We start from the raw sequence: 24,643 nt of genomic DNA on the forward strand, positions 1-24,643 counted from the left end.
TATTTACCCGAATGCTGCATGTGTGCATGAGGGGTGGGGGTGGGGTGGGGGAGGCAAATGAGCCATTTTACTTTCCAGGAAAGCCTTATGCAGATGACGAAAAGTAGCAGAACCTTATTTTGTAGGGCCAGTGGGGATATATATTTTAATTACGTGTATAGAAAGAAAAAAGTCTTACCTCAGAGTTAAGCGATGGGAAAAGTCCTCCATGAAGGCTTTTTTTCAGACAGGGTAACTTCCCAACTGTGTTCACGTCTCACTCGGAAGTTAACACATTTAACCCAGATGGAGCGAGGAAACCGCTGCACAAATTTGGAGGGACGTCATCCTGCCTCTGCGCCGCATCCTGGACTGTAGCAACGCGCGTTGACTGGTGAAATTGTCCCCACCGGCGGTTTGGGCACAATGGAGGCATAGATGGGGGAAGGCAACCTACTGCTACCCCATCAGAGGGTGCAAGCTTTCAGATCACACAACTCTCCCTCTAGTAGCCACATGCGTCATGTTGCTGCACAGTTGAGACTGCACCAGGTAGCTGAACGTCCTTTGGCTTTTAAAAAACTGGATGGTTAAACCAAATTGAGGGTTGGGGGGAGGGAGAAGAATAATACTAAATCCAGCAGGAGACAGTGAAAAGCAAATCCAGTTCCACACACAAACACACACATATATATACATATAAATATTATATATATATACATACATATATATATATATATAGCATTCCTTTAAAAAGGAATCTAGACACTGTAATGGCAATACTTTTTTTAAAGCAAGACAGATTTGTAATATTTGTTGACCGTATGACGGTGGTCTACCTTGTAAAAAATAAACTGAATTTCTCTCAGCTGTGTACTTCTGTAACACAATCCTTTGTGAACCTTGCAATGTTGCTAAAGCTATTGTCATTCATGAAAACCTTACTGTGTCAACTGGGAAAAACTGATTTGAGCCTCCCTTCTTGCAAGTGTTCTGGAACTGAGAACACTTATGTTTAAAAGCAAGTGAGAAGTATTTTGGTGGCAGTAATCAACCCAACAGATCTCACTCCTGGGAGGAAAAGAGAACTAAGACCAGTGGTTAAGCTTTCACTCCTCTCTCAAAACAAAAAAAATATTAATTCTGTGCATGCGCACTCAATCTCCGGAGAGATCTTGGCTTATGTACTGGGCCCCCAACAAGCCTGGCCAGCTGAATTTTCTCATCCAACCTTTTCTCGCTAGTGACTGTCAAAAACTTTCAGCACCTGCAAGAGAGTTTCAATGTGTTCAGCAGGAAGGAGCTTTTTGTTCAGTGCCTGATTTTCACCCTCCTTTGTGATCTTACATACAGACCCATAATGCATGACGATCCAAAACACACTTTTTCACACACACACACACACACACACACACACACACACACACACTGTAGCATGCAAACTGAAATAGCAAACAGATTCCGATTTGCATCTCAAATTGATTTGCATAATTTATTCCGAGTAATATCTGCACTGCATATAACGTTCAGGTTAATCATCTTCATATACTTAAGTGCCATGTTTTAAATACTGGAATGCCCACAGCAGCATAATTCCAAAGAAGTCCACTCAACAACAGCTGAACAGTCCCCCTGTGATTCTTTTATTAGAATTCCAATAATGAATAATTTCAAATCAATCATAAAAAAATATTTGAGGTACAGAATGTGCATACAGTACAAAGCAAATTTACAAAAAAGGGGGGGGAGTTTGTGGAACAAAAGATCAACAACTACAGGAAAGACACAAACATGAAGGGACTACAGCAATGCCTTCTGTGCTCCTCACACGTCATGAGCACCGCAAGACCGACAGGCTGGCTGAGAGAGTCAGCACTCTGTACGTGCCCTCGTGGGGGGCGGGAGCAGCAGGAAGGAAAGGACACCATATGGGTCTGTGGCATCTTTGTGATAAGCCTCTTTCCTTCCTGTCCACTCCCCCCTAAATATTTCCTGGAGCCATTTCCTCTTCTGGTTGCAAATGGGCTTTCCAAATACCACAGTATTGTATGCGTGCTTGTATGTGTAGATATAAAGAACACTGCTTGTTTGAACAGTGCTTTAGAAGTAGAACAGTGCTTTAGAAGTAGGGACATCCACAGTTGGCTTAAAAACTGCAAGAATCCAAGAACAAATCTTCTGGCATGTATTTCTGGATTTCTTCAGCAGGGCTCATGCGCATGGCCTGAGCTTCTCTAAATAAATGAGGAAGGGCAAGGAAGAGGCCAAGCACGCTCCCTGGCCAGTATCAGGGAGGTGCAACAGAGGCCTCCTGCCAAAACTGCAGACTAGATTTAATCCCATCCTGTGCCTTGAGTGGTTGCTGGAATCAAACCCCGCTTTCACAAGGACTCGAGACTTAAAGAGAAGGAGGTGCAATGATGTCCCCGTCCTGCAAATATTCTCCATGCCTTTTTGAGAATGACAGCAAGCATTGCTGCACAGGCCAAGGTGCAAAATGGACCAGCGGCCCAGGGGTGCATGAAACGAAGTACTGCAAGCCATAGGCACTTGCAAGAAAAGCAGATGGGCTACTGAGCTACGACTTACTGCTTCCTCTACAGAAGGCACCCATCACCAACTCTTTGGGCCTTAAGACAAATGGTACTGCATTGGCTCAGTATAAAACTACACCCACCCTCCCCAACATGCAAAGCGACTAATCCCCCACTTGCTTGCACAAAGATGATTATTTGAATGCTGTGACTGGATAAACATTTACCTCGCTCCAACTAGCCATCTTCATGAAGTGGCACTATTGGCTATTTGGGGACACAGTAGGTAGGAGGAGTGAGCAATTTCTTCTGGGAACGTTACGTACATACAACTCTAATTCATTAGATCAGCCTCCCCTAACCTGGTGATCCAGATGTTTTGAACTACAACCCCCACCAGCATTAGTTTTGGCTCATGGGAGATGTAGTCCCAAAACATCTGGAGGGCACCAGGTTGCTCAGAATGGGTGCACCCACCGATATAACTACAAGGAACTGAGAAAACTCAGCCTCCTGGGCCAGGATCCCTCCTCTTAGCAATAAATTAGTGTAGTTCCTGCATACTGTTAACTGTGGGATACTGCTGGGAGCCACAGGATAAGCCACACGAGATGCTCATTCCATGAGATGCAATATTGAGGCTGAAAGGAGGTTTAAAAGGCTCGGTCAGACTCTCAGGAGTATAAGAATTGCAAAGACTTAAGCTGCAGCAATCTAGTTCTTTGCTGAATGAGCCAACCTGTTTGGAAAAGAGATCAGTCATGATTTTTTTAAAACTGCCCTGCCGGGACTAGCATTCTGATAATGCTGCAGCCACATGCAAACAAACTGATGATTTGTAATACTGAAATAAAGGGGAAGAGTTAAGACATGGAGAAATCCAAAGAGAATAAAAATAAGGTTTCATGGAGAGGGAGAGGGAGAGAGAACTAAAAAGAGGACAATGTGAACTCAGAATCTATTTCCATCTCAGACCTGGGGAAATATACACAGCTTTCGAGGAATGGAACCTGCTATATATTTTGACAACACTGCATCTTTGGTTTATTTTCCGTGGTCGGGGGGACGTGGATAGGGACCACATTGTTGCTTGGTGACATGTCATTCTCGCGTCTGTCAGACATTTGCTTCTGAGACACGATGCGATATATTTCTGAAAGAGGAGGAAAGGTGTCACTAACAGAGGCAGCACCTGTCCTATGGCTGAAGCCCCTCCATCCCTCCCATGGCAAGCTGGCCAGTCCTGGATTGCAGCATGCTGCCACCTCACTTCACTCCCAACTCTGACCATTTTCGTGGGCAAGCAACCCAACATTCCCACTTGCAAAATTTGGGCATAATGTATGCAAGTTGTCACCAATTCAACTCGTGCAGTAATGAGTTCTCTCTTTTGTAGAATTTGGAATGTATTTTAAGGTGTGCTTTAAAAGCAAAAAATAAAAAGGGTTGGTAAAACCAAGTACTATAACAGTGATGGGAAACTTGCGGCCCACCAGATATAACCGGACTTCCATCAGCCCCTGCAGTCAACTTGGCCAACGGTCAGGGATGATGGGCACTGGAGTCCAGCAAAAGATGAGGGGCTGCAGGTTTTGCACCTTGCACATCCGCTACAGATAAGACTGTCTCCGCCGCGCTTGCCTCCTGCAACTTTCACCTGGGACGGCACTCCTATTCAGCTGCCCCACAGGGAGTGAGAAGAAACAGGATCTCTCTGTTGGCTGTGCTGAGACCCCCAGCTCAACAGGGATCCTCCTTTCCCTGAACGGTCACTTGGCAGGTGCCATGCCACCAACTGACAGCAGGAGGAGAGAAGAGAAGCAGGAAAGCTCCATCAGCTCTGCTGAGAGACGAGCTGCCACTGGTACCCACTTGCCACCTATCAGCAGCCGTTCTGAGAGGCTGCAGAACAGAGAAATAGATGAGAAAGCAGGGCCACTCCACTGGACTCACATAGGAACCAGCTGCCTTCAACTCCTCCTCTCCTTCAACTGCTTCCATCCCAGCTGGTCATTATGAGAACTTTGTAACCTAAAGGACGGGTGCCCAAGTCTGCTCGTTTTCCTCTTCCCTCCCCATCTCTTTCGTTTTGTGTTGCGTCTTTTAAAATCGTAAGCCTGAGGCCAAAGACTGCTTTTATTATTGTTGTTGATCCGTAAACTGCTCTGGGAGCCCCTGGGGATAAAATGCAGTAAACAGAGTCATTTATTCCCTGGCCTATCTGCCAAAACATGCCTGCATTGAGGACATGGGGAACAAATTGTACACTGCAGCTTCTGCACAATCTGGCAGTAGCTGCGATGGGTAGGATAAGGGGACAGAGAAACACTTCCCTGCCTCATTATTAGGTTTTGAAGTTTTCTGGATATACCCAGGTGTGAGGACATGGCTGGATAGCTAGTTTTAGAAACACATTTAAATAATTTGGTCAATGGAGTCTCTTCCCACCATGAACTTGTAAACACCATCATAAATGCTCATTTCTAATAAGCTGTACTTGTCCACAGCTTCTTTCAATTAAAGTGGACACATAATTGGATTTGGTCGCTTTCTAACATTCCACTGAGTATACTTTGCTGGTAGCTGAATAGTTTGTGCAGGAAAGACCCACTTGGTACAGCTATTCAGCGCCTTAGGCAAAATGAAGAGGAATCATAGCTCAGTGGCAGAAGTTTATATGCAGAAGGAAGGTTCCAGCTTCATTCCCTGGCTGATCTAATTGAAAAGAGATCTTGGGATAACTGTTGATGTTAACTTTCACTGCAATGAATGTAGACGGCACTTGGCTCGAAAGGCCAAGGGTCTAATATAAGGCAACTTCCTATGTCTGCTCATTTCCACACAGAGGAACTGAGCAAATCTACAGTGATGGCAGGAAGCAGAGGATGTGCTGTTCCACACAGAGAACAAGTGGCTCTGCGGTGATCTCAGCACCGAGGGGGCCAGGAAAATGTTGCTGCCAACAGAGATGAGCAGCCTCCCTTGTTCCTCCGCCTCTCAGCGACAGGACACAAAAGGTGGCCAGTTAAGAGTTGACTGCCAGGGGCCCAAGAAGACATCAATAGCTGTCTATCAGCAGGGCTGCTATGTACTCTGTGTGCTTAAAGAAAATTCTGTGCCCAAGAAACCCCAGATGCTGTAAACAAACTGGATTCTGCAACTAGTTTCAATTATGTTTCTTTTCAGGTGCTTGCTTACTCTGCATAATTTATCCTGCTTTTCTAGATATGGGACAGGCAAGTAGCTATTAACAGTGGTAGAGCACCTGCTTTGCATGCAGGTTCAATCCCTGGCACCTCAAGATAGGGCTGGGAACACCTCCTGCCTGAAACCCAAGAGAGCCTCTGCCAGTCAGTGCAGACAACAATGAGTTAGTTGGACCAAAGGTCAGACTCCATATAAGGCAGCTTCCTCTGTTCCAAAGAAGTACCGCTCCTTAACTGCTGGAAATCAGTTTATGGCTTCCACTATTTTGGCAGGCGTTGCCCGCCCCAGCCTTCCCCAAGCTGGTGCCCTCCGGGTGTTGTTGAGATGACAAGCCCCATTCTACTTGATCACTGGGCCACAGGGCTGATGGGAGCTGGAATCCTAAACATCTGAAGGGCAGCAGATTGGGCAAGACCAGCCTGCACACTTCCAGGCATGCCTATCAAGGGAGAGAAAGCAAATTCTGGTGACAGGCTAGGGAAGGGGCCTGCTCAGAAGAAAGTAGGATCTAGGGAAGAAGTGACAGATTTGCTTCAAAACGCAAGATTATCAAAAATGTTGCCATAGCAATCTTTCCCACCAAGTAGGTGCATAGCCAATCTTGCAAAGAAAAGACTCAGTCCTGGGGTAGGACTTTCCTGGAAGAGCCTCTCTAATCTACACACATATTATGTGCCCCAACAGGGAGGATCAATGGAGGCATGGAAGAAGATCCCAAAATCCTCCTCTGTTCCCTAGAGGAAAAAACAGCCCTAAGGTACCGCCTCCCTGTTTGCCTCCAGCATCGAAGACTCTGAGGTTTCCCAACTCCCAGCTCCGCATTTCGTTCTCATGGCCCACACAACTCTCCCACATCAGTGCCAAGTCACCTGTCAGAATGGTCTGGAAAGCAGCTTCCACATTCGTCGAGTCCAAAGCTGAAGTCTCAATAAAGGAAAGGCCGTTCTTTTCTGTGAGAAAGAGCAGGAAGTTGATTAGATCTGCCAGTCCAGTGAAGAGGCCTGAATAAAAGGCTGCCTTGCTTCAAGCTCAAGAGCTTCATAGCTTCCCATCGCAGCCACAGAGACCAGGAGCCCAACTTCACACCCGTGTTTGTGCCTTTGGCTGTGCTGCATGTGGCCTCCCTAACACTATGTCTCCCTCTTCCTCCAAAATGCTCCCCAAGCCTTGCTTTCCCCCATATTTTCTGCCCTGCCAGCTGCCAGTTTCAAAATTTGCACAAACTCAAAAACCTCAAATTACGAAAATATACTTTTGTCACGGTGCAAGCTGGTCAGTAAATCACACAGTTCGAAGCTGGAGTTAACTCTTTATTAGCAAACATGATCTTCCCAGACTTGGATGAGTGTCAGATGTAATGAGCATAGCAGCTCAAGCCCTGTGGGTCATAACATCAGTTGCTGAGACTAAAAATCCTTGCCTCCTCACAGCAGCTTATGTCTCCGCCTCTCCAGGGCTTCTTGCAAGTAATCAGACTGCAGCTTGTTTTTGCTCCTCCTGTTTCATACCTCTCCTAGTTCTGGAGTCAGGGGGGTGGGGAGCCTGTTGCAGCAGGAGGGGGAGACCCCCTGGCTTCTTCACCAGCCTGACTCATAGCTGCCTCTTGACCTCCCTCCTCCTACTCACCTGCTTCAGCCTGCTCCTCTGATTCTTGACTTCTCTCTGCCACAGGCTCTCCCACCTCACTAAGCCCTGTTACCCCTTCAGCTTCCGACACTTCCTCTTCCGAGTCTTCTCCCTGTCCCAGCACCACTCCCCGGGCTCTGAACCTTCTTCCTTTGGTGGTTCCCGAGCTGGTTCCTCCCATCATTCCTCTATTCCCAACCAGACCATGATAACTATATCGTACTCAAGAAACATACGGTGGTACCTCGGGTTAAGTACTTAATTTGTTCCGGAAGTCCGTTCTTAACCTGAAACTGTTCTTAACCTGAAGCACCACTTTAGCTAATGGGGCCTCCTGCTGCCGCTGCGCCGTCAGAGCACGATTTCTGTTCTGATCCTGAAGCAAAGTTCTTAACCCGAGGTACTATTTCTGGGTTAGCAGAGTCTGTAACCTGAAGCCTATGTAACCCGAGGTACCACTGTATACAAAACGAAATACACAAATAGGATACTAAGTAATGCACAATGGAAGACAGGTTGTGAACCTGTTTCGACTGTTAAGTCTTTTCCCATCCTGTCACAATAATCTTCACTCCTTGGAAACAGCGGCAGGAAATGTTTGGCTGTCTCCCTCTCACACAGCGCAGTTTTTTTTTTTGTCATATGCTAGAAGTCAGGGTCAGCTTCTGTTAAGTGGGTTTACGAAGAACTTAGATGAGGGTGCTGTATAAAACAGTATTGAACCCCACGGATTTTGTGTGTATTTTAAAAAGCTTCTTCCATCACATGGATGAGAGGGCTTTCAAACACTCCTCAGAGAGGAGAAAGAATAAAGCGGGCTCAGGTTCCAGGTTTCTCTGTAGATCCTCTCTCGCTTCCCTAAGTGATTAGCAAAGTGTCACCTGACCAAAGAGGAGGAAGTCTTGCAACCATCGGAAAATTGCACCTTAGCTGCAAGATATTTAATGACTCCCAGAGAAGAGGAGGGGAGCCATTTCTCTGGGACTGAGGCCATGAAAACCAGCTGCCAACTTTCCCCTCCTCCTGCAAAATTCCTCTCTGAACTGCATGTGGCATAAATCAAGCATTTTTAATCATGATTAGTGCAGAGGACTCAAAGCCACATTCCAGAGTGGAATGAACTTATCCTAAAAACCAACCAGATTTATGAACAAGTCAATGTCTTGAGGTCACAGCGGATGCCTCCACATTGTTAATTGCTCCTAGCCTTGGGGGAGTGAGGGTGAAGGGAGAGAAAAGGGGGCACTCTCATTTAATTAAAGAAGAGGCCAAGATGCTGCTTAGACTGCTCGCTGCCCCTGCCTCACATTCCTACAAGTTACACACAAGCATAAAAATCCACAGATGGCATCTGTCAAAGAAAAACAGATGTCAGGAACTCACAAACTCGGCTGGTACCAGTCACCGTTGCTGGGCAGCCCAAATCCAATACCCAGGAGACAGTGAGTGGGATGGGGTGCAAAGCGGTCATGCAAAACTCCAAAGCTATTGCCTCCTGCTTCTAACTAGAGGACATCTAGAAGCAGGAACGTGGAAGAAGATAGGAAGCTGCCCGATACCCAAGGGCAATGGGTACCTGATTGTTGCTGCCATGAGTGCTGGAAGGAAGGCCTGCTCCCTGCTGGAAGACCTTGGCCTAGGAGGCAGGGCCCAGACTCACCCTGAACAGCTAAAAGGATCCTGGGAGGCCACTGGGACATTGATACAACACTTGGGTTGGGGCAACAGGCTAAAATGTTTTAAACAGTTCCAATTTTAGTTCCTCTGTTTCATTTTTGTCTGGTTGGTGTTGATTAAATGTTTAGTTGGGGTTAGTGGTTACTTTGATTTGGGTATAACTGTAAACTGTTTATTATTGTTGCTATTATTGCTGTCATTGGTTTTTATTGATTTATTGGTTTGTTTGTTGCTTGGATGGGATACCGTATTTTTCGCCCTATAGGACGCATTTTCCCCCTCCAAAAATGAAGGGGAAATGTGTGTGCGTCCTATGGGGCGAATCCAGGCTTCAGGAAGCTATCCACAAGCTGTGGGAGCCCAGCGCGAAGTCGCGCAGCTCTCCCAAAACTTGTGGAGAGCTGCCTGCAGGCTGAAGCCTGGGGCACGCTGAGCTCAGCACGCCCCAGGCTTCGAGCTTCGCGCAGCTCTCGGCAAGCCGTGGGAGAGCTCCCTGCAGGCTTCGGGCTTCGCGCAGCTCTCGGCAAGCCGTGGGAGACCAGCGCAACTTCCCACTGGGCTCCCTAGGCTTGCGGATAGCAGCCTGTTCTGGGGGCTGGGGTCGGGGGAAGTTCGGGCTTCCCCCGCCCCAGCCTCGCGCCTGGGGGGGAAATAATTTTTTTCCCCTTTATTTCCCCCCAAAAAACTAGGTGCGCCCTATGGGGCGAAAAATACAGTATCTTGTTTTTTAATATTTGATGTTTTGTTGTGTTTTATATGTTGTAAGCCACCCAGAGTGGCTGGGGAAACCCAGCCAGATGGGTGGGATATAAACAAATTATTATTATTATTATTATTATTATTATTATTATTATTATTATTAAGCTCTAAGCTCCCTGCCAGTTCTGCTACTCTTTGTCTTTGCACAGGACAGGCTGAGGAGGAAAGGTACCGTACTTTAGATAGTTTGACTTAAGAGCAGCAAGTACTGACATGACCTGGGAGACCAGAGCTGAAATCTGACTGGGTGACCTTGGACCAGTCACTCGCTCTCAGTCTAACCTACCTCACAGGATTGTTGTGGGCATTCATTATGGAGGAGGAGGAAAACTATGTATGCCATCTTGAGCTTCTTGAAGAAAAGGTGGGATAACAATGCAATAAATAAATTTTACACAAACATTATCCTGCCAAGATGGAGATTATCCTGTAAAAGATACACATGGAAAGAAGTTGTAGGATATGGTTGAAAGGTGCATAAGGACGCCTCCTTGCAGGTCTCAGCCTGGCCAGATAACCCTGGATTCAATGATGGCAGGGGGGAGGGGAGGCAGGAAAAAAATGAAAGCAAGAACCATCCAGACTTCTAACATACTAAGGAGACTGGATCATCTTCCTCTTCCCACACTGATGCCTAGGAGCTGATGACCCAACAATTAGCAAGCGGCAGGTGGCAGAAGCGACAAAATCTCTGGAACCTCAATAACCGCTTCCCACCACACAGTTACAGAGAAATGCCTCTGAGTCACCTGTTTGAGTTTTTCCAGCAGAGAAGTGACCATGATGCAGGACAGGGCCTTTTCAGTTGTGGCACCTGACTCTAGAATGCCCTCCCCAAGGAGCCTAGGCTGGTGCAGAGACTGGTGCCTCTTGGGCTCCGTTTCCACATTTCAAAAAACTTGGGAAGTTTTACAAAGTTTCAAACTGGCTCTGCTGCTGTTTTAGTATTGCTTTCCATTTATTGTTAGCTTTAAATTTTCGGCAGCTGCTCTAAGAGGTTTTGCAAGAGAATCAGAAACTGAGCAAAACAAAACAAAGAAGTATTCCTGCAGCAAGCCCACTCACCTGCAAAGGCTCGGGCCTCATCCGTCGGAACAGCCCTCAGGTGGCGCAAGTCGCTCTTGTTGCCCACCAGCATGATGACGATGTTGCTGTCGGCGTGGTCTCGCAGCTCCTTCAGCCACCGCTCCACGTTTTCATAGGTGAGGTGCTTGGCGATGTCATAAACCAGCAAGGCCCCCACGGCACCTCGGTAATAGCTGCAGGCAGAAGCACACAACCCACGTGAGCCCACAGGCAAGCACAGAAAGGGGGCAGGGGAAGGAAAGCTCAGACCTCGCCAGGCTGCCCAGTGGGGCATCACGACACTCTCCAGAGAGCCAGTGTGCTGCAGTGGTTGAGAGGGCTGGGTCCTAGGACCTGGGAAACCAGGGTTCAAATCCTTACTCAGCCAGGAAGCTCACTGGGTGACCTGGACCAGTCACTCACTCTCAGCTTACCCAACCTCGCAGGGTTGATGTGAGGATAAAATTGAGATAGCGAAAACTATGCAGGCCACCTTGAGCTCCCTGGAGGAAAGATGGGATATAAAGCAATACATGCATTTTAAAAATGGGCTCCACTTCGTACAGGCTGCATGTGTTTCACAACTGCCCCAGGACCACCCCAGCCCTCCCCTAACCTGGGGGCTTCCAGATGCTCTGGGCTACCAAGTCCCATCATCCTTGACCAGATGTCAGGCTGGCCGGGACTGCTTAATGATGTAAAGTTGTTGGATATTTTAATTTTACCAACTGGTGAGGATTAGCTGCCCTTAAAACGCTGATGTATCGCTGGGAAACCCAGCCAGATGGGCGGGGTATAAATAATAAATTATTATTATTATATATTATCAACATCGCAGTACATCGCCAAAGCGCAATGTTTGGCTGGTGATACATCGCCACCCCTAGTCAGGGGCAGAGTACGCACTGCCTTCACCCAAGTGGGAAGTTGCTTGTGCTGGATTTACACTGCTTCTTACGTGAACTGCTCTGAGAACAAGCCTATCTGTGGAAAATGCAGCAGATAAATAAACTGACTATGGTGAAATTGACTAGGATGGGAGTTAGTGTCCAAAACATCTGGAGGACACCAGGGCGGGTGGGGCTGGCACAGCCTCTTGCCCAAGGCATAATTTGGCCTTCCGATAACCCCAACTTATTTCCAGTTTTTCATCCTGTCGTGACTTGGTTTTATAAGTTGCCCTGTTACAGTCATTTAGAGAGAGAGAAGTAAATGTGATTATATGCATCATCACTACAGTTGACCTAAAATAAAAAAAGTGGTTAAAGCTCTTTCAACAGCAGCTGCTGGAAAAGAACACATCCCTAGCTGGCCTGATTTTGGAGCCAGTTTTGGACTCAGTTATCCTCAGTTTGGACTCAATTTTGGACTCAGTTATCCTACAGCAGTGATGGAGAACCTCCAGCCCATGGGCCTAATCAGGCCTGCCAAGTCTCTCCCCATTTTGGTCAAGCCATGCTCACCTGCCTCCATCATATATGAAGCCACGTACAGGGCGGATGAGCAAGGGACTTGGCTAAAAGGACCCTCTCATAGGGCGGTTTTGGGCAGCCCTTACAGAGGGGCTGATTTTTCGGATCCTCAGAAACATTTGCTCAAAGCAAAACAGCAGACAGAAAAGGTCACCTGATGTCATCGTAAAGTCAGGTGATTTGACAGGTGGCTGGTGGCTCGGCCTGCCAAGTGGAGGCATATATCAATCTGGCCTGCCAGGCTAGGAGGCTATTGATTTTCAGCTAGTGGGTCACATGATTCCTGTATTGCAGGGGGTTGGACTAGCTGGCCATTTGAGTCCTTCCAATGCTACAATTCTATGAACATTGAAGACTAGCAACTTAAAGAATGCAATGGGATTCTTGAATGCTGTTCAATCTAAAAAGCAGTATTTTTTCGCTGCAAACACGATGTCTGCAAGGACCATCACATAGAAGACACACACACACTTGCAGTGCTCCTGCGTCCTGTTCCCATAAACTCCCCCACAATCCCCGGGAATGATCTGGCGCTGGTCCACTTACGCCGACGTGATCGCCCTGTATCGCTCCTGCCCTGCCGTGTCCCAGATCTGAGCCTTTATTGTCTTGCCGTCCACTTGGATGCTCCGTGTGGCAAACTCCACGCCAATGGTGCTTTTGCTTTCCAGGTTGAACTCGTTGCGAGTGAAGCGGGAGAGGAGGTTGCTCTTGCCAACTCCAGAGTCTCCAATGAGAACAACTGGGAAGGGAAGAAAGAGAGGAGAGTCAGAGAGGAACCCAACACACTCTTTCCTCTGACACTGTGAACCTCCTTTGCTGATTCACCTGGCCCTCTGTGTAGAGAAACTGCCCAGGTAAACATTTAAGGAAACCAGGCGAGGGGGGGTTGTTACCAGAGGGAAATTACATTTTTAAGCTCCACATACTCATACTCATACACACACACACACTCAAAATACTAGCTCTTGAACTAAATGGGCAAAGAAAGCAGAGGCTAAATGTGATCCTGAAATGTATTGTTCCTAATTAATCAATTAATCAAACATTGCTCATCTCTACATCTCCTGCATCAGCAGAAGGTTAGACTGGATGGCCCTTTGAAGCCCCCTTTCACCTCTATTGGCTTTTGCTCATCCACCATGCTGCCTTCTCAGGTCTACATATATGTAGTTGATATTGACAGCCACAATATCCCCAACTGCATAAAGCTAGAATGTTAGCTTTCTTTCAGAAATAAGACATTTTAGCTGCTGTTAACATTGCAGTACTAAAGTTCTTGTTACTCAGTAAAATTAACTGTTAGATCTGGCTCCACCCAGGCGGCAACTGCAGAGCGCTCGCTTCTTTTCTCCCTGCCAGAAAGGCTACTCTGCTCCAGGTGCTCTGCAGCTGGGACTGCAGAGCTGAAGAGAAGGGCCAGAGTTCAGTGACACCTGCTCTGCTTGCAGAAGGTTGCAGGTTCGATCCCCAGAAGCATCTCCAGGTAGGGCTGGGAGAAACGCCCTGCCTGAAATTCTGGAGAGCTACTGATGGTCAGTGTAGACAATACTGAGCTAGATGGACTTGGAAAAGGCAGCTTCCCATCTTCCTACGCTCTGGCCTTTGGCAGCAGCCAGAGAAAAGGGGACTCTGGGCTGTGTGTGTGTGCGTGTGTGTGTGTACATGCCAGCCAGTTTTTATATTACCACAATGTTAAACAGCGACCTTGAGAACCATACGATTGCAAGCCAGGATGTAAATCTTCAATTTTTTCTGGCTCCCTTTCGCATCCCATTTTATCTGAAAATATACACCTATGTTTACATGGTTACCATCTGAATGCTCATTATGGTCTATGCATGCCAGAAAAGGATCCAAAGCAGAGTCTCATTCTTTTATAGGTCAAACCAAAGACTCTCCATCTGCATCACTTAAGAAGGGGGGGGGTGGGCAGCTTGATCCAGAAAACTAACATGACCCGGGTATTTATCCTGCAGCAATCCATGGCTTCATCCTTCCAAGACTGGCATATTTGCTTCTCAGTCCTTTCCTCCACTCTGAAATTATGATAAAACAATCACATATGGGATTTCATCTTAATTAATTACTGCACAAATCTCACTGTGCGGACAAAAACAACCAGCCCTTTTTGTCGTCTCTCCCCTTTCAGCTGATTCAGCAAAGCAGGAGCCAAAACTACAAAAAAAAACAACAGGAAGAGGCTTGTTAACTATTCATGCCCATCAGGAGTTTGATGCCAGACTAAAAGGCATCAAACCTTCCCCAACCTGGTGCCCTCCTGATGTTTTGTTTGAACTACAACTGGCTGGGGGTGATAGAAGTTGTAGTCTAAAATATCTGGAAGGCACCATTTTGGGAAGGTTCAGCTTCAGGGGTTTCTCTGTTAATTCAGAGTAAGCCCATCAGGGCTAGCACTCTCTGACACACACACCGGAAATTAAATCCTATCACAAGGTGTTTGTTATCCGACCAAAGTCAGGCAAAAGAGAAACTGTGAAGTCCAGAAGAGAACCTGGCATTTAGATGCTTCCTTTTTTTGCACAGAAAAATCCCTAAAGTTTTTCTCATGGCCACTGAAGCCACATCTCAGCAACTCGCCAACTATACTTGTCTACCTGCAAACCTCCCATTTCTGCTTCCTGTGCCTGGGACCGTGGAAGTGTGAGCATGGAGATGGGGGTTAAAATACTGACCAACCCACCATACATAGCCACTGGTTCAATGTTTATGTGCCCCCTGCCCTGCCAAGGTCAACAAGTGCATTTCATGGCTGAGTGGAGGTTTGAACCGCAATCTCCCCGCTCCTAGTCAAGCACGAAGCACCCTCACCACTATACCACCCTTAACAAGCACCCTAACCACTATACCACCCTTAACAAGCACCCTGACCACTATACCACCCTTAACAAGCACCCTAACCACTATACCACCCTTAACAAGCTGGTGGGTGGCATTCAGTTTGGGCAGGCAGTTTTCAACTCTTTATTGCTCCTACTCAGTGGACGCTGAGGGAGGGAGGATGTTAGTGAAAGTTGGGTGGCTCTTAACCCAAACCCATAACATCACAATTATGCAAGCGAAGCTGGGAGATGTTAATTGGGTGCAAATTCAGAAGAGCTGTCTGAGACACATTTCCCCCCTTTTCTGTGTTTGTTAATATTATGAAATTCATTTTTTAAAAAAATTGTTAGAGAAGAGCTGTCGGAAGTATTTTAAGGAAAAAAATATGTCTTTTCTTTGGTCTCATGGAGCAAAGGGAAGAGTGCCCTTGTTTCCAGCTTGAGTTTCACTGTTAAGTTTAATGCATGATTTAACTTCCTTGAGCAGGTGACAGGAATTTCCAGGGCACTGTTTTCTTCCAGGGGTGGGAAATTAGGCCCAAGGGACAGCAAGGGCAGGCAGAGATTTGGTTGGGCATCATCTCACTGGTAAAGAGAGGGAGGACTCTGCAGAAGGCTTTGGAATGCAAAGATGCCAGCAAGTAAAAATAAAAAACCTAAACCAATGGTATGGCTAGAACTTATCCAAGGACACTGATAAGACAAGCCACATGTGAAAGCTCCTGTTCATAAAAGGAAAGGAAACCAGCTTCCCCAAAGGAGAGTGTAAAAAGCATATGAGAAGGTTTACAGCATTTCTAGGTGCACAACTCACAGGACTTGCGGAAGGCCTGAAAGCCTGACTAACCAGATTGCCCAGTCCTTGTGGTTTTTATTTGTTAACAATAAAGCTGGGGAAAGCAAAGAGTCCAGGGTACACTGGTAATCAGCTGGTCTCAGCAACACCCAAGGACAAGCAGGGAAGAGACAAACTGAATTACCTCACCTCAGCGCAGTCAGGTGGCTCAAAGCTCTGCAAATACAAGCAGCTACCTCAGCCCCAATGTGTGCAGCACCTCTCCTCTTCTATGCAAACTTTCTCCAACTCCAAAACATCTGCAGGACACAACTCTCCGATCGGCAAAGCCATGCTGGCTGGAGCTGCTGGGAGTTGTAGCACAAAACAACAGGATGGCTGATGTCAGCCATTCTGAATAGGCCAGGGCTATACAAAGACCCAGAAAGGAAAGGGTGGAAACTGGAGCAACCCTGAATCAGTATGAAAGCAGGGATATAACGGAGGAGCTGTAGCCAATCAGATTTTAAAATGCTCAGTGGGAAACCTTTGTCCCTCCAGATGTGCTGAACTACAGCTTCTATAAGCCCTAGAGATCATGGTCAATGGTCATAGAGGAAGCTACAGTTCAGCAACATCTGGAGGGTCAAAGGTTATTTGCACCTGCCATAAATGAACTGATGAATGGTGGGGAAGATTGCCAGGTTCAGCTGCCAGTGTAGACCCACATCTGTAGTTATTGCAACTTATCAACTCTTGGGGCTTGGCTTCTGTTCTTGCTGAAAGGAATTAAAACAAGATGGGAAAATGAGAGCCTGCGACAGCAAAGCTATTCTCAAACGGTTTGTTCATAGGCATATTGCCAGAGTGGGGTCTGTACTATAGCCTTTCCTAAGGCCCCATTAGAGAGCAGAAGAGCATCTTCTCCAGAACGCAGAAGAGAACTCTTGGACTTCAATAACCACAAGTCATGCACAGAGAGATACTTTCCATACTTTCTTTCCTTCCTCCCCCTCTGACCTCACTATTTACAATCCCCTCCCTCCAACCATCTGTTTGTGTGTATGTTTATATATACACATGCCTGAGTCACAGAGGTGTGGGCATACACAAACACAAACACCCCTACCTCAGGATAGCAGAAGAAGTGAGCTTTATTCCACAAAAGCTGACACCACAGCAAATACGTTAGTCTTTAAGGTACCACAGAACAAAGGCCATCCTGCAGCTAACCAAGTCCTGGGCTAATTAGGGCTTTAAATATCAAACCCAGAACCGCGGTTCAGAACCAAATTGGTAGAACAGTATAACAGGGGGAAGTGTCATTCGTTTATTTATTTGCTTACATTACTCTTCCACCTTTCCTCAAAGGAGCTCAAGGTGGAATACTGTACATGGTTCTCCTCTTCCACAGTTTTATTCTGACAACAACCCTACATGGCAGGTTAGGCTGAGAGGCACCATGACTGGTCCAGGGTTACCCTGTAAGCTTGATGGCTGAGTGAGGATTTGAACTCTGTTCTCCTGGGCCCCAGTCCAGCACTCTAACCACTACATTAAACTGTGAGAGCAATTTACTGGCTCTCACAGTAAATCAGGGTGCTACGGAAGAGATTTCTCATCACCCATCTTACAGAACTACAATTCCCAGAATTCCTTGGAAGAAAGTTAAACTATGTTTGCAACACAGGCTGTGCCCTGCTAACATCGTAAGGATGGGAGTGAAACTCAGGTGTGGAAGAGGGCTACAGAAGCTACTGTTAGGATGAAATTAACCAGATTGTTGCAGATGTTGCATATCAACATAATGCATGTGAAATGCACTAGAAAGTACAGTATTGAATGCTTCTATGCAATTACCATGCAAGTGTTTAAACCTAAAAAATGCAAATACTTGCAATACATGCCACAGGTCCTGGACTATAGAGGGTTATTATTGGGACTAGTCTGCAGAGAAGTGAGCAAGGAGGGCAGGAAGCTGGGCTGCCACATTAGCTGCTTCACTGGCCTTTCCTGCTGTCTGAAGATGTCAGGAGAAGGTACACATGGTCAAGTATGTGACATGTCTAGCTGCTGCCTCAGCAGAAACTGCTGTTCACAATGAAAACATGGCACACCTAAACATTTACAGGCCGGACAGTAAGGAAAACTGGCGCAAAAAAGCAAGGAAACAGTTCAATGTGTGTTCCCTGTCATGCAGCCTTTGTCTCTAAAACCCAGATTTATAACCTCTGCAACATTCCCTCTCTGCCCTGTTATCTGTGCAGCCAAGCATGTTATTTCCCAACACATCCTGCTCACTATCGGGGGGGGGGGGGGCTCTGCTGGGAAGAATGCCTGCACATCCAGGAGGAGGAGTAATGCCCTAATGGGCTGGTAAATGTTATGTAGTAACAGTAAGACCGGAAGTGAGGTCAGTGGAGGGATGCAAGTTCCATGTCGCCTAGAAGGAGCCACTCAAGGAGGGTACAGTTGCAAGCAGCAAGGAACAGCCAGTCTTGTTTATGCCCTGATCAGGAGTTTCACAAAGCAACAAGGCTAGATCTTGCTGCTGCTGCTAACTAATCTCTGTTGAAAAACCTGTTAATAAGTCCCTTAACTCTTCACATTCAGCAGATTCTAGGCAATTAACCACCATCACCCTGCAAGCTCAGCCTAGCTAAAAGCATGCCAGGGCTTACATTCTTTTGTGTGATAAGAACCAGACAACCCACAGCACCAGCACCACCGCCCCAGAAAGACAGATAAACATTCCACATTGAAACAGTTGGCTGTTATTTTGCCTGGTTTATCCCTACAGGAAAATGCACTGCATTAGAAAACAAACAAGCTCTATAATATAATACATTTTTTAAAAATCCCACGCTTGCAACATTCACCAGTTAACCCTCTCCGTTTGCCACCCCTGCCCCCCGCAAGCTGGAAGTTGAGGTTTCAACATTAAATCACTTGCTCGTTGGTTGCCATGCCTTCCTCAGTCACTTCCTTTATCTCAAAGTAAAAAGGGGGAGGGGGGGAAAGCAAAATTCCAGAGGAAAACCACACCAAGACCACAAAGCAGTGGATCAGGGTGATACTTTTACAAAGATTTCACACAAAAGCAGCGAAACACATAGAGTAAACCAAGTTATCAAAGGGAAAGTTCGTCTCAAGACAGTATACATTCTTTCTGAAAGGGAAGCGGCTCTCCCTGTACTGTATTAAGTAAAAAGCCCACAAAGTTACTAACTAGCATTATTCATCACCGCAGTGACTGGAGGCCACCCCCACCGAAGAACAAAGTGCTGATCAAAAGTCCAGCCTCACCCCTGAAGAGCTCTTTCCTAAGCCACTGCAGCAGCCAAGTAGGGCAGAAATGCTGAACACACACAGCAAGAAGGATGACAGATTTTTAACAGAACTTGGGAGATCAGACATGCAAAGGTGAACTCCAGGGGAGGCACCAGAAGGGCCTGGCCATTGGTTTCTATGAGAAAAGTCTCAAGAAAGGGATAGGGAATAGGACTATAATTACAAAACAATAGGGGGGGTGGTTAGGGCGGGGAATATAATAAAAAAGGAATGCAGAGAAAACAATTCATTCAAAGTTACTTGGCTTCGCAACAATAAAAGGGCCAGATTCTACAGTAGCCAACAGATATTGCCACCAGTCCCCTTTTTGCTTTGTGTCACCTTTTCACTTACTGGGGGAATCTGATATAGTAGCCCCAAGTTATGCCTTCCCCACTTCTTCTTTTTTAAGGTTTTCCAACTGCACTGCTCTCTTTTTATGGTGAGAGGATGTGTTCTGGGGTATGCAAAGAGAGAGGGGAGGAAAGAAGTCAACAGAGGCACACACAATAAGAAGAGCCTAGTATGGCACTGGTCTTTATCGGATAAGTCGGAACCCATCACTGGTCCACCAACTCTGTACTGTCTACAATGACTGGCAGTGGCTCTCCAGTGTTTCAGGCAGGGAGTCTTGCCCAGCCCTACCTGGAGATGCTAGGGGTTGAACCTGGGTGGTTCTGCGTGCCAAGCAGGTGCTCTGCTGCTCAATTGCAGGAAGAGAGGTTGTGGGACTGGATCTCCTGTTTAGACTGGTGTTCTTCCCTATATTTCTGCTCCAATCAGCTGCTGTACTCATTTTGTGTTGAGGCAGATACCCCCCCCCCTTTAGCCTCTTGTTGGCCATCACAACTAAATAGAGCCTCCATGTCCCGATGCATTATACCTCTCCGAGTATGACTTGAAGCATTCCTTGGGGGCTTTCCAGAGACCTCTGGCCAGCAGCTAGAGCAAACTGGAGGATGGGGACTAGAGGGATCCTTATGGTTTGATCTAACCAGGGTCTTTCTTATGTTTAACACATACCTGCCCATGTCTTTTACTGGATGTTGAATAACTCACTGATTTAGCACACATAAGGGCATCTATTTTAACTTCACTTCTGGGAAGATGTCATTTTCCAAACTTTCTCTTTAGTTGCACTCCGAATGAAAGAAGGGATGGAGGAAAACTGGTTCAGGGTTCTCTTTGTAACCCAGCCCAGTAACCCCACTGTGCTGATTAAGCCTGATGTTTTGTAGCCTAAACCTCTGAAGAACACAAGGTTGAGGAAGGCTGTTTTAGTCAATAATACACTGTGTCCTGCAAAATGTCCAATCTTCCCCACCCACCCCTCTATGTTGTTGCTGCCCTCACTGGGCAACACAGCATGTCAGTCTCATTAAGCAACTGCTGGTGTTGAAAGGCACTTGGGATAATCTTAAGCAAGAGTGCAAATTCAGGATCACACAGATTAATTACACCTTGACAGTTAGGATTTCTTATATCTACATTATTATGTTATATCCCACTCCCTCACCCAAGGAGGTAAAAGTAGCACATATGGTCCTTCTCCACATCCTCTCCTTTTATTCTCACAACAGCCCTCTGTGGTAGGTTAGACTGAGAAATCATAACTGGGTCAAGGTCACCCAGCAAGCTTCATGGTCAAGTGGAGATTTCAGCCTGGTCCTTTTCAGCCACGTCTGACACTTTAAACTTGGGCATATAAAAAAGAGAACAGGATCACATGTGCTGCCCTGACCTCCTTGTGGTAAAAGTGGAATATAATAATGCAAACTGAAGAAATCCTAACAGTTACCCTGTGTGTAGCAAAAAGAATCTGGTAGCTTTTAACCAAAGTGTCAAGACTGTCTTCACCCCACATTAGAGACATCCCAGATTTCAAAGCCCAAACACAATGCAGCCAACTAAATACAACAGACATTTCACAACACTCCATTGCAAAGTCCCAATACAAAGCCCGTCCACTAGTCTGGTGAAACAAGTATTAAGTATGAAAATCATTAAACGATTTTTTAAAAAAACAACCCTGTCCAGCGCCTAGCAAAGGGTGGGTAGGCTTTCTGATGTGCCAACAAGGCCTGAGATACTTTACTGAGAAGGACTGGGGGAAGGGGAGCCAAGGCTGTGGACTGTATCCAACCACATTAGACTCGGAGTAGGCCCACTACAATTAATGGGCCTATGCTAAGCGCGTTCATTAATGGGTCTACCCTTGAGGAGGACTAGCACTGGATACCACCCAAAGGGCTGGGGCGAGGGAGAGGCAAGGGGGTCGGCTTCAACCAACTGCATTTCACTCATAGAGGAGGCCCCTGGGAATTAATGGACCTTAGTCAGTGGTGCTCCATAATTGTCTATCGGTCTCCTCTCGAGTAGGGCCGGAAACCATCCAAGGAATCCTGATCGGGAACCGGGGGGAGGGGTGGGGGGGTCTGAAGCAGCCCCCAGGGAGCGGGGGGAAGAGGCGCGGCGGGGGACAAGGGATGCAGGCCCACCTTTGAAGAGATAGTCGTACTCGTCGTCGCGGGAGCCCCCCATAATGACGGCGGCAGCGGCGCCTCCTCCGGCTTCTCAGCTAACAAGGAAGCGATAGCCAGAGAGCCCCTCCCTGCGCCTCTTGCTGCTGCTGCTTCCTCAGGATCAGCCGCACTCCGGTTCCGCCCACTAGCCGGCCCTTCCTTCCTTCCTCCTCGCTCGCTCGCCGACCAGATACAGCTTCCGGGAGCACCGGCTTCCGGTTCGCATGAGAGAGAGGCCATTTTCCGCAGAGGGGCCGCTCCGTAGACACGTATGACGACACTTCCGGGCACTCAGGGCACCAACAGAGGGACCGGGAGAACGACTTGAAAAACGTACGGAGCGCTAATTATGTTTAGGAGGGAAGGAAATCGGAGACTGGCGGGTTTCTGAATACACTTCCGGTTTTAAACTTGGACTTGTTTTCTGAGGCAAAGGCTTTCATCAGAGAGTTTCCAGATTCCTAGAGCGGCGCCGCACGAAGTCCTGAGCGAATGCGGACTTTCGTTTCTGTGCCGGAAGTTATCTGTAGCCTTCAGCTCCCACTTTAGACGCTTTTCATCTCTGTATTCTTTCCCCGCATATGACGGCGACCGAATGGAAACCGGAATCGATACCTGAGTGCGGCACCTCTTGTCATTTTCATCTCTATTGTTGTGGAGGGCAGAGCGAAGCGGGCCGTAGATCAGCCTTCGCCCGTCTGGATCCCCTAGAAATTTGGCACTATAGGGCTACTGGGAGTTGTAGTCCAGGCTGGACCGCAGAGGCCTCTGGGAAGGGTGGTGAGGTGTAGAGCCCCATCGGGAAAAGCTTGCCTCTGAGCATGTGCAGAGTGTTTCTCTCTCCACCTCCCTTTTCTGCTTCCCCGTGTCGTTTTCCTCCTCTGCCTGCCACAGTGCTTTGACTTGGATTTCAACTCACGCCTGGGATGTGGGAAGGGAAGCCCTTCTCAGCCTTGGGCCCCCAGATGTTCTTGAGCTACAACTCCTATCATCCCTGACCACTGGCCATGATGAGAGTTTTAGTCCAACAGCATCTATAACGACCCAAAGTTGATGCAGTATTAAAAGAAGAGGATGCCTAGAGGCATGTGCAGAGTGCCATTCGCTCAATGCCTCCTTTCTTCCTGGACTGCAGCGCGGGAACCGAGAGCGGGCCCCGGATCCTACCTTCTGAGGAATGCACGTCTGCATGCCTTCCCTTGACTGAATGAGTGTCAAGCGACCTTGGTAGTGCAGTCCCAGTGATTCATACATAATATAAGCATAAATATACATAATATAAGCAGCAGCTTGTTGCTCAGACAGTCAAGAGGCAGAGACATTCCAGGTTTAGGGCGGTATATAAATTCAAATAATAATAATAATAATAATAATAATAATAATAATAATAATAATAATAATAATAATAATAATAATAATACTGTAACCATATTTCCATATTGGAACCTTCCACCCACATCTCTCTGACACCTTCATTGCAGACAGGCAAGTTCATTTATAAAAGAGTCCCCTGCCTGCCACCCACCTCTTCTGGTGCCTTGGTGTCTGTGAGAGACACGGAGCACGTGCAGAAGAGTTAGTTGTCATATGCGCTCTGTATATGCTCACGGGCACTCTTGCGCCCGTCGCAGTAGAAGCTGCAAATAGGTTCCGGGGCTAAACTTTAGCCTCGACACCCGCTCGCCCCACTCCAAATGCACGTGCAGTGGCAACGGGTACGCGTCCTCTAGCGCCATCGTCCTGCTTTCGCATGCCAGGCTTTGCAAGACTCCTAAGTGCGCACGTGTAAACGCAGTCGCTCCCTGAACCTATTGCTGCTCCAAGCCGGAGAAACAGAAGCTGCAGGGGAACATCCGATCCGGGCTTGCAAGAGCAAAAGGCGTCGCTTGGGAGCGCCGTGGGGGCGCTGGAAGTCAGCGCAGAAGAACTGCAAGGCTTTAGTGGGAGCTGCTGCAATATATCGTCAGGGCGGTTCCATGGTGTAATGGTTAGCACTCTGGACTCTGAATCCAGCGATCCGAGTTCAAATCTCGGTGGAACCTGCAACGATCCTTCCTTGTTTTTCTCTTTAAGGCTAGTTTTATTTTATTTCTCAAAAGCAAAGGTCGCGTGAACGCAAGTTATTTTCAAGTGCCCAAAACATTTCCAAGCGAAACTCCCATCAGCTCCGAGATCTTTGAAATGCTTTTAGAACTACAGCGACTGGAACGCTGAATTTTAAGGGATCGCCTCTTCACACATGGGAAAGTATGACCTGCCAACCTGAATAGTCCTTGCGACGCACTGAGATGGGCTGGATCCTGTACCCTGGGCTGCAATAAATGCTCTTGGCGAAAATGAAATGAAATCAAATAGGAAACATATGAATAAGTATTTCCTGAAATACACTGGGTTAGGATGATGCAGCCTCTTGAGTCATGCATCAAGATGGGTCGTATCCTGCACTCTGCTCTGCAAATAACCATCGGAAATGAATGCAGATCCTGCTCTCTAATAAAAAGCATACCGACAAGCCAGAGTGCTTATTAGAAGCTCAAGTGCAAAGTGGTATGTTTTCTTTTTATTATTATTACATTGCATTCAAATCTCACTTTTTCTCCAAGGAGTTCAAGGTGGTGTGCAGAGTCCACCTCATTTAACCCCCCACAACAACCCTGCGAGGTAGGTTAGGCTGCAAGGAAGTGACTGGCCCAACTCACCCCAGCATTGGATTTAGGGCTGGGCAAGCGAATTTTCTCGGACAAGGTGCCTAGCTGAGGGGCTGCAAAATAATAATTAATGAATTATTGTGAAAATAATAAATATTTAGGGGGCATGCCAAATTTTGTCGTCGCTCAGGGCTCCCCTGCTTACT

General features: G+C 47.1%; 1 protein-coding gene across 1 annotated transcript; it reads right to left on the reverse strand.

Moving 5' to 3' along the window:
• Window positions 1–1,601: 1,601 nt before the first annotated feature.
• On the reverse strand, window positions 1,602–22,480 carry RAB11A (RAB11A, member RAS oncogene family). The gene is made up of 5 exons (XM_083475258.1): window positions 21,766–22,480; window positions 12,866–13,061; window positions 10,848–11,041; window positions 6,590–6,670; window positions 1,602–3,666 (listed from the first exon to the last, which is right to left on the reverse strand). The coding sequence occupies exons 1-5, from the start codon at window positions 21,806–21,808 to the stop codon at window positions 3,527–3,529; spliced, it is 654 nt and encodes a 217-aa protein (XP_083331384.1). The 5' UTR covers window positions 21,809–22,480; the 3' UTR covers window positions 1,602–3,526.
• Window positions 22,481–24,643: the final 2,163 nt, after the last annotated feature.

This window comes from Podarcis liolepis (assembly GCF_965112155.1).
Source record: "Podarcis liolepis genome assembly, chromosome: 14".
Classification (NCBI taxonomy): Eukaryota; Metazoa; Chordata; class Lepidosauria; order Squamata; family Lacertidae; genus Podarcis; species Podarcis liolepis.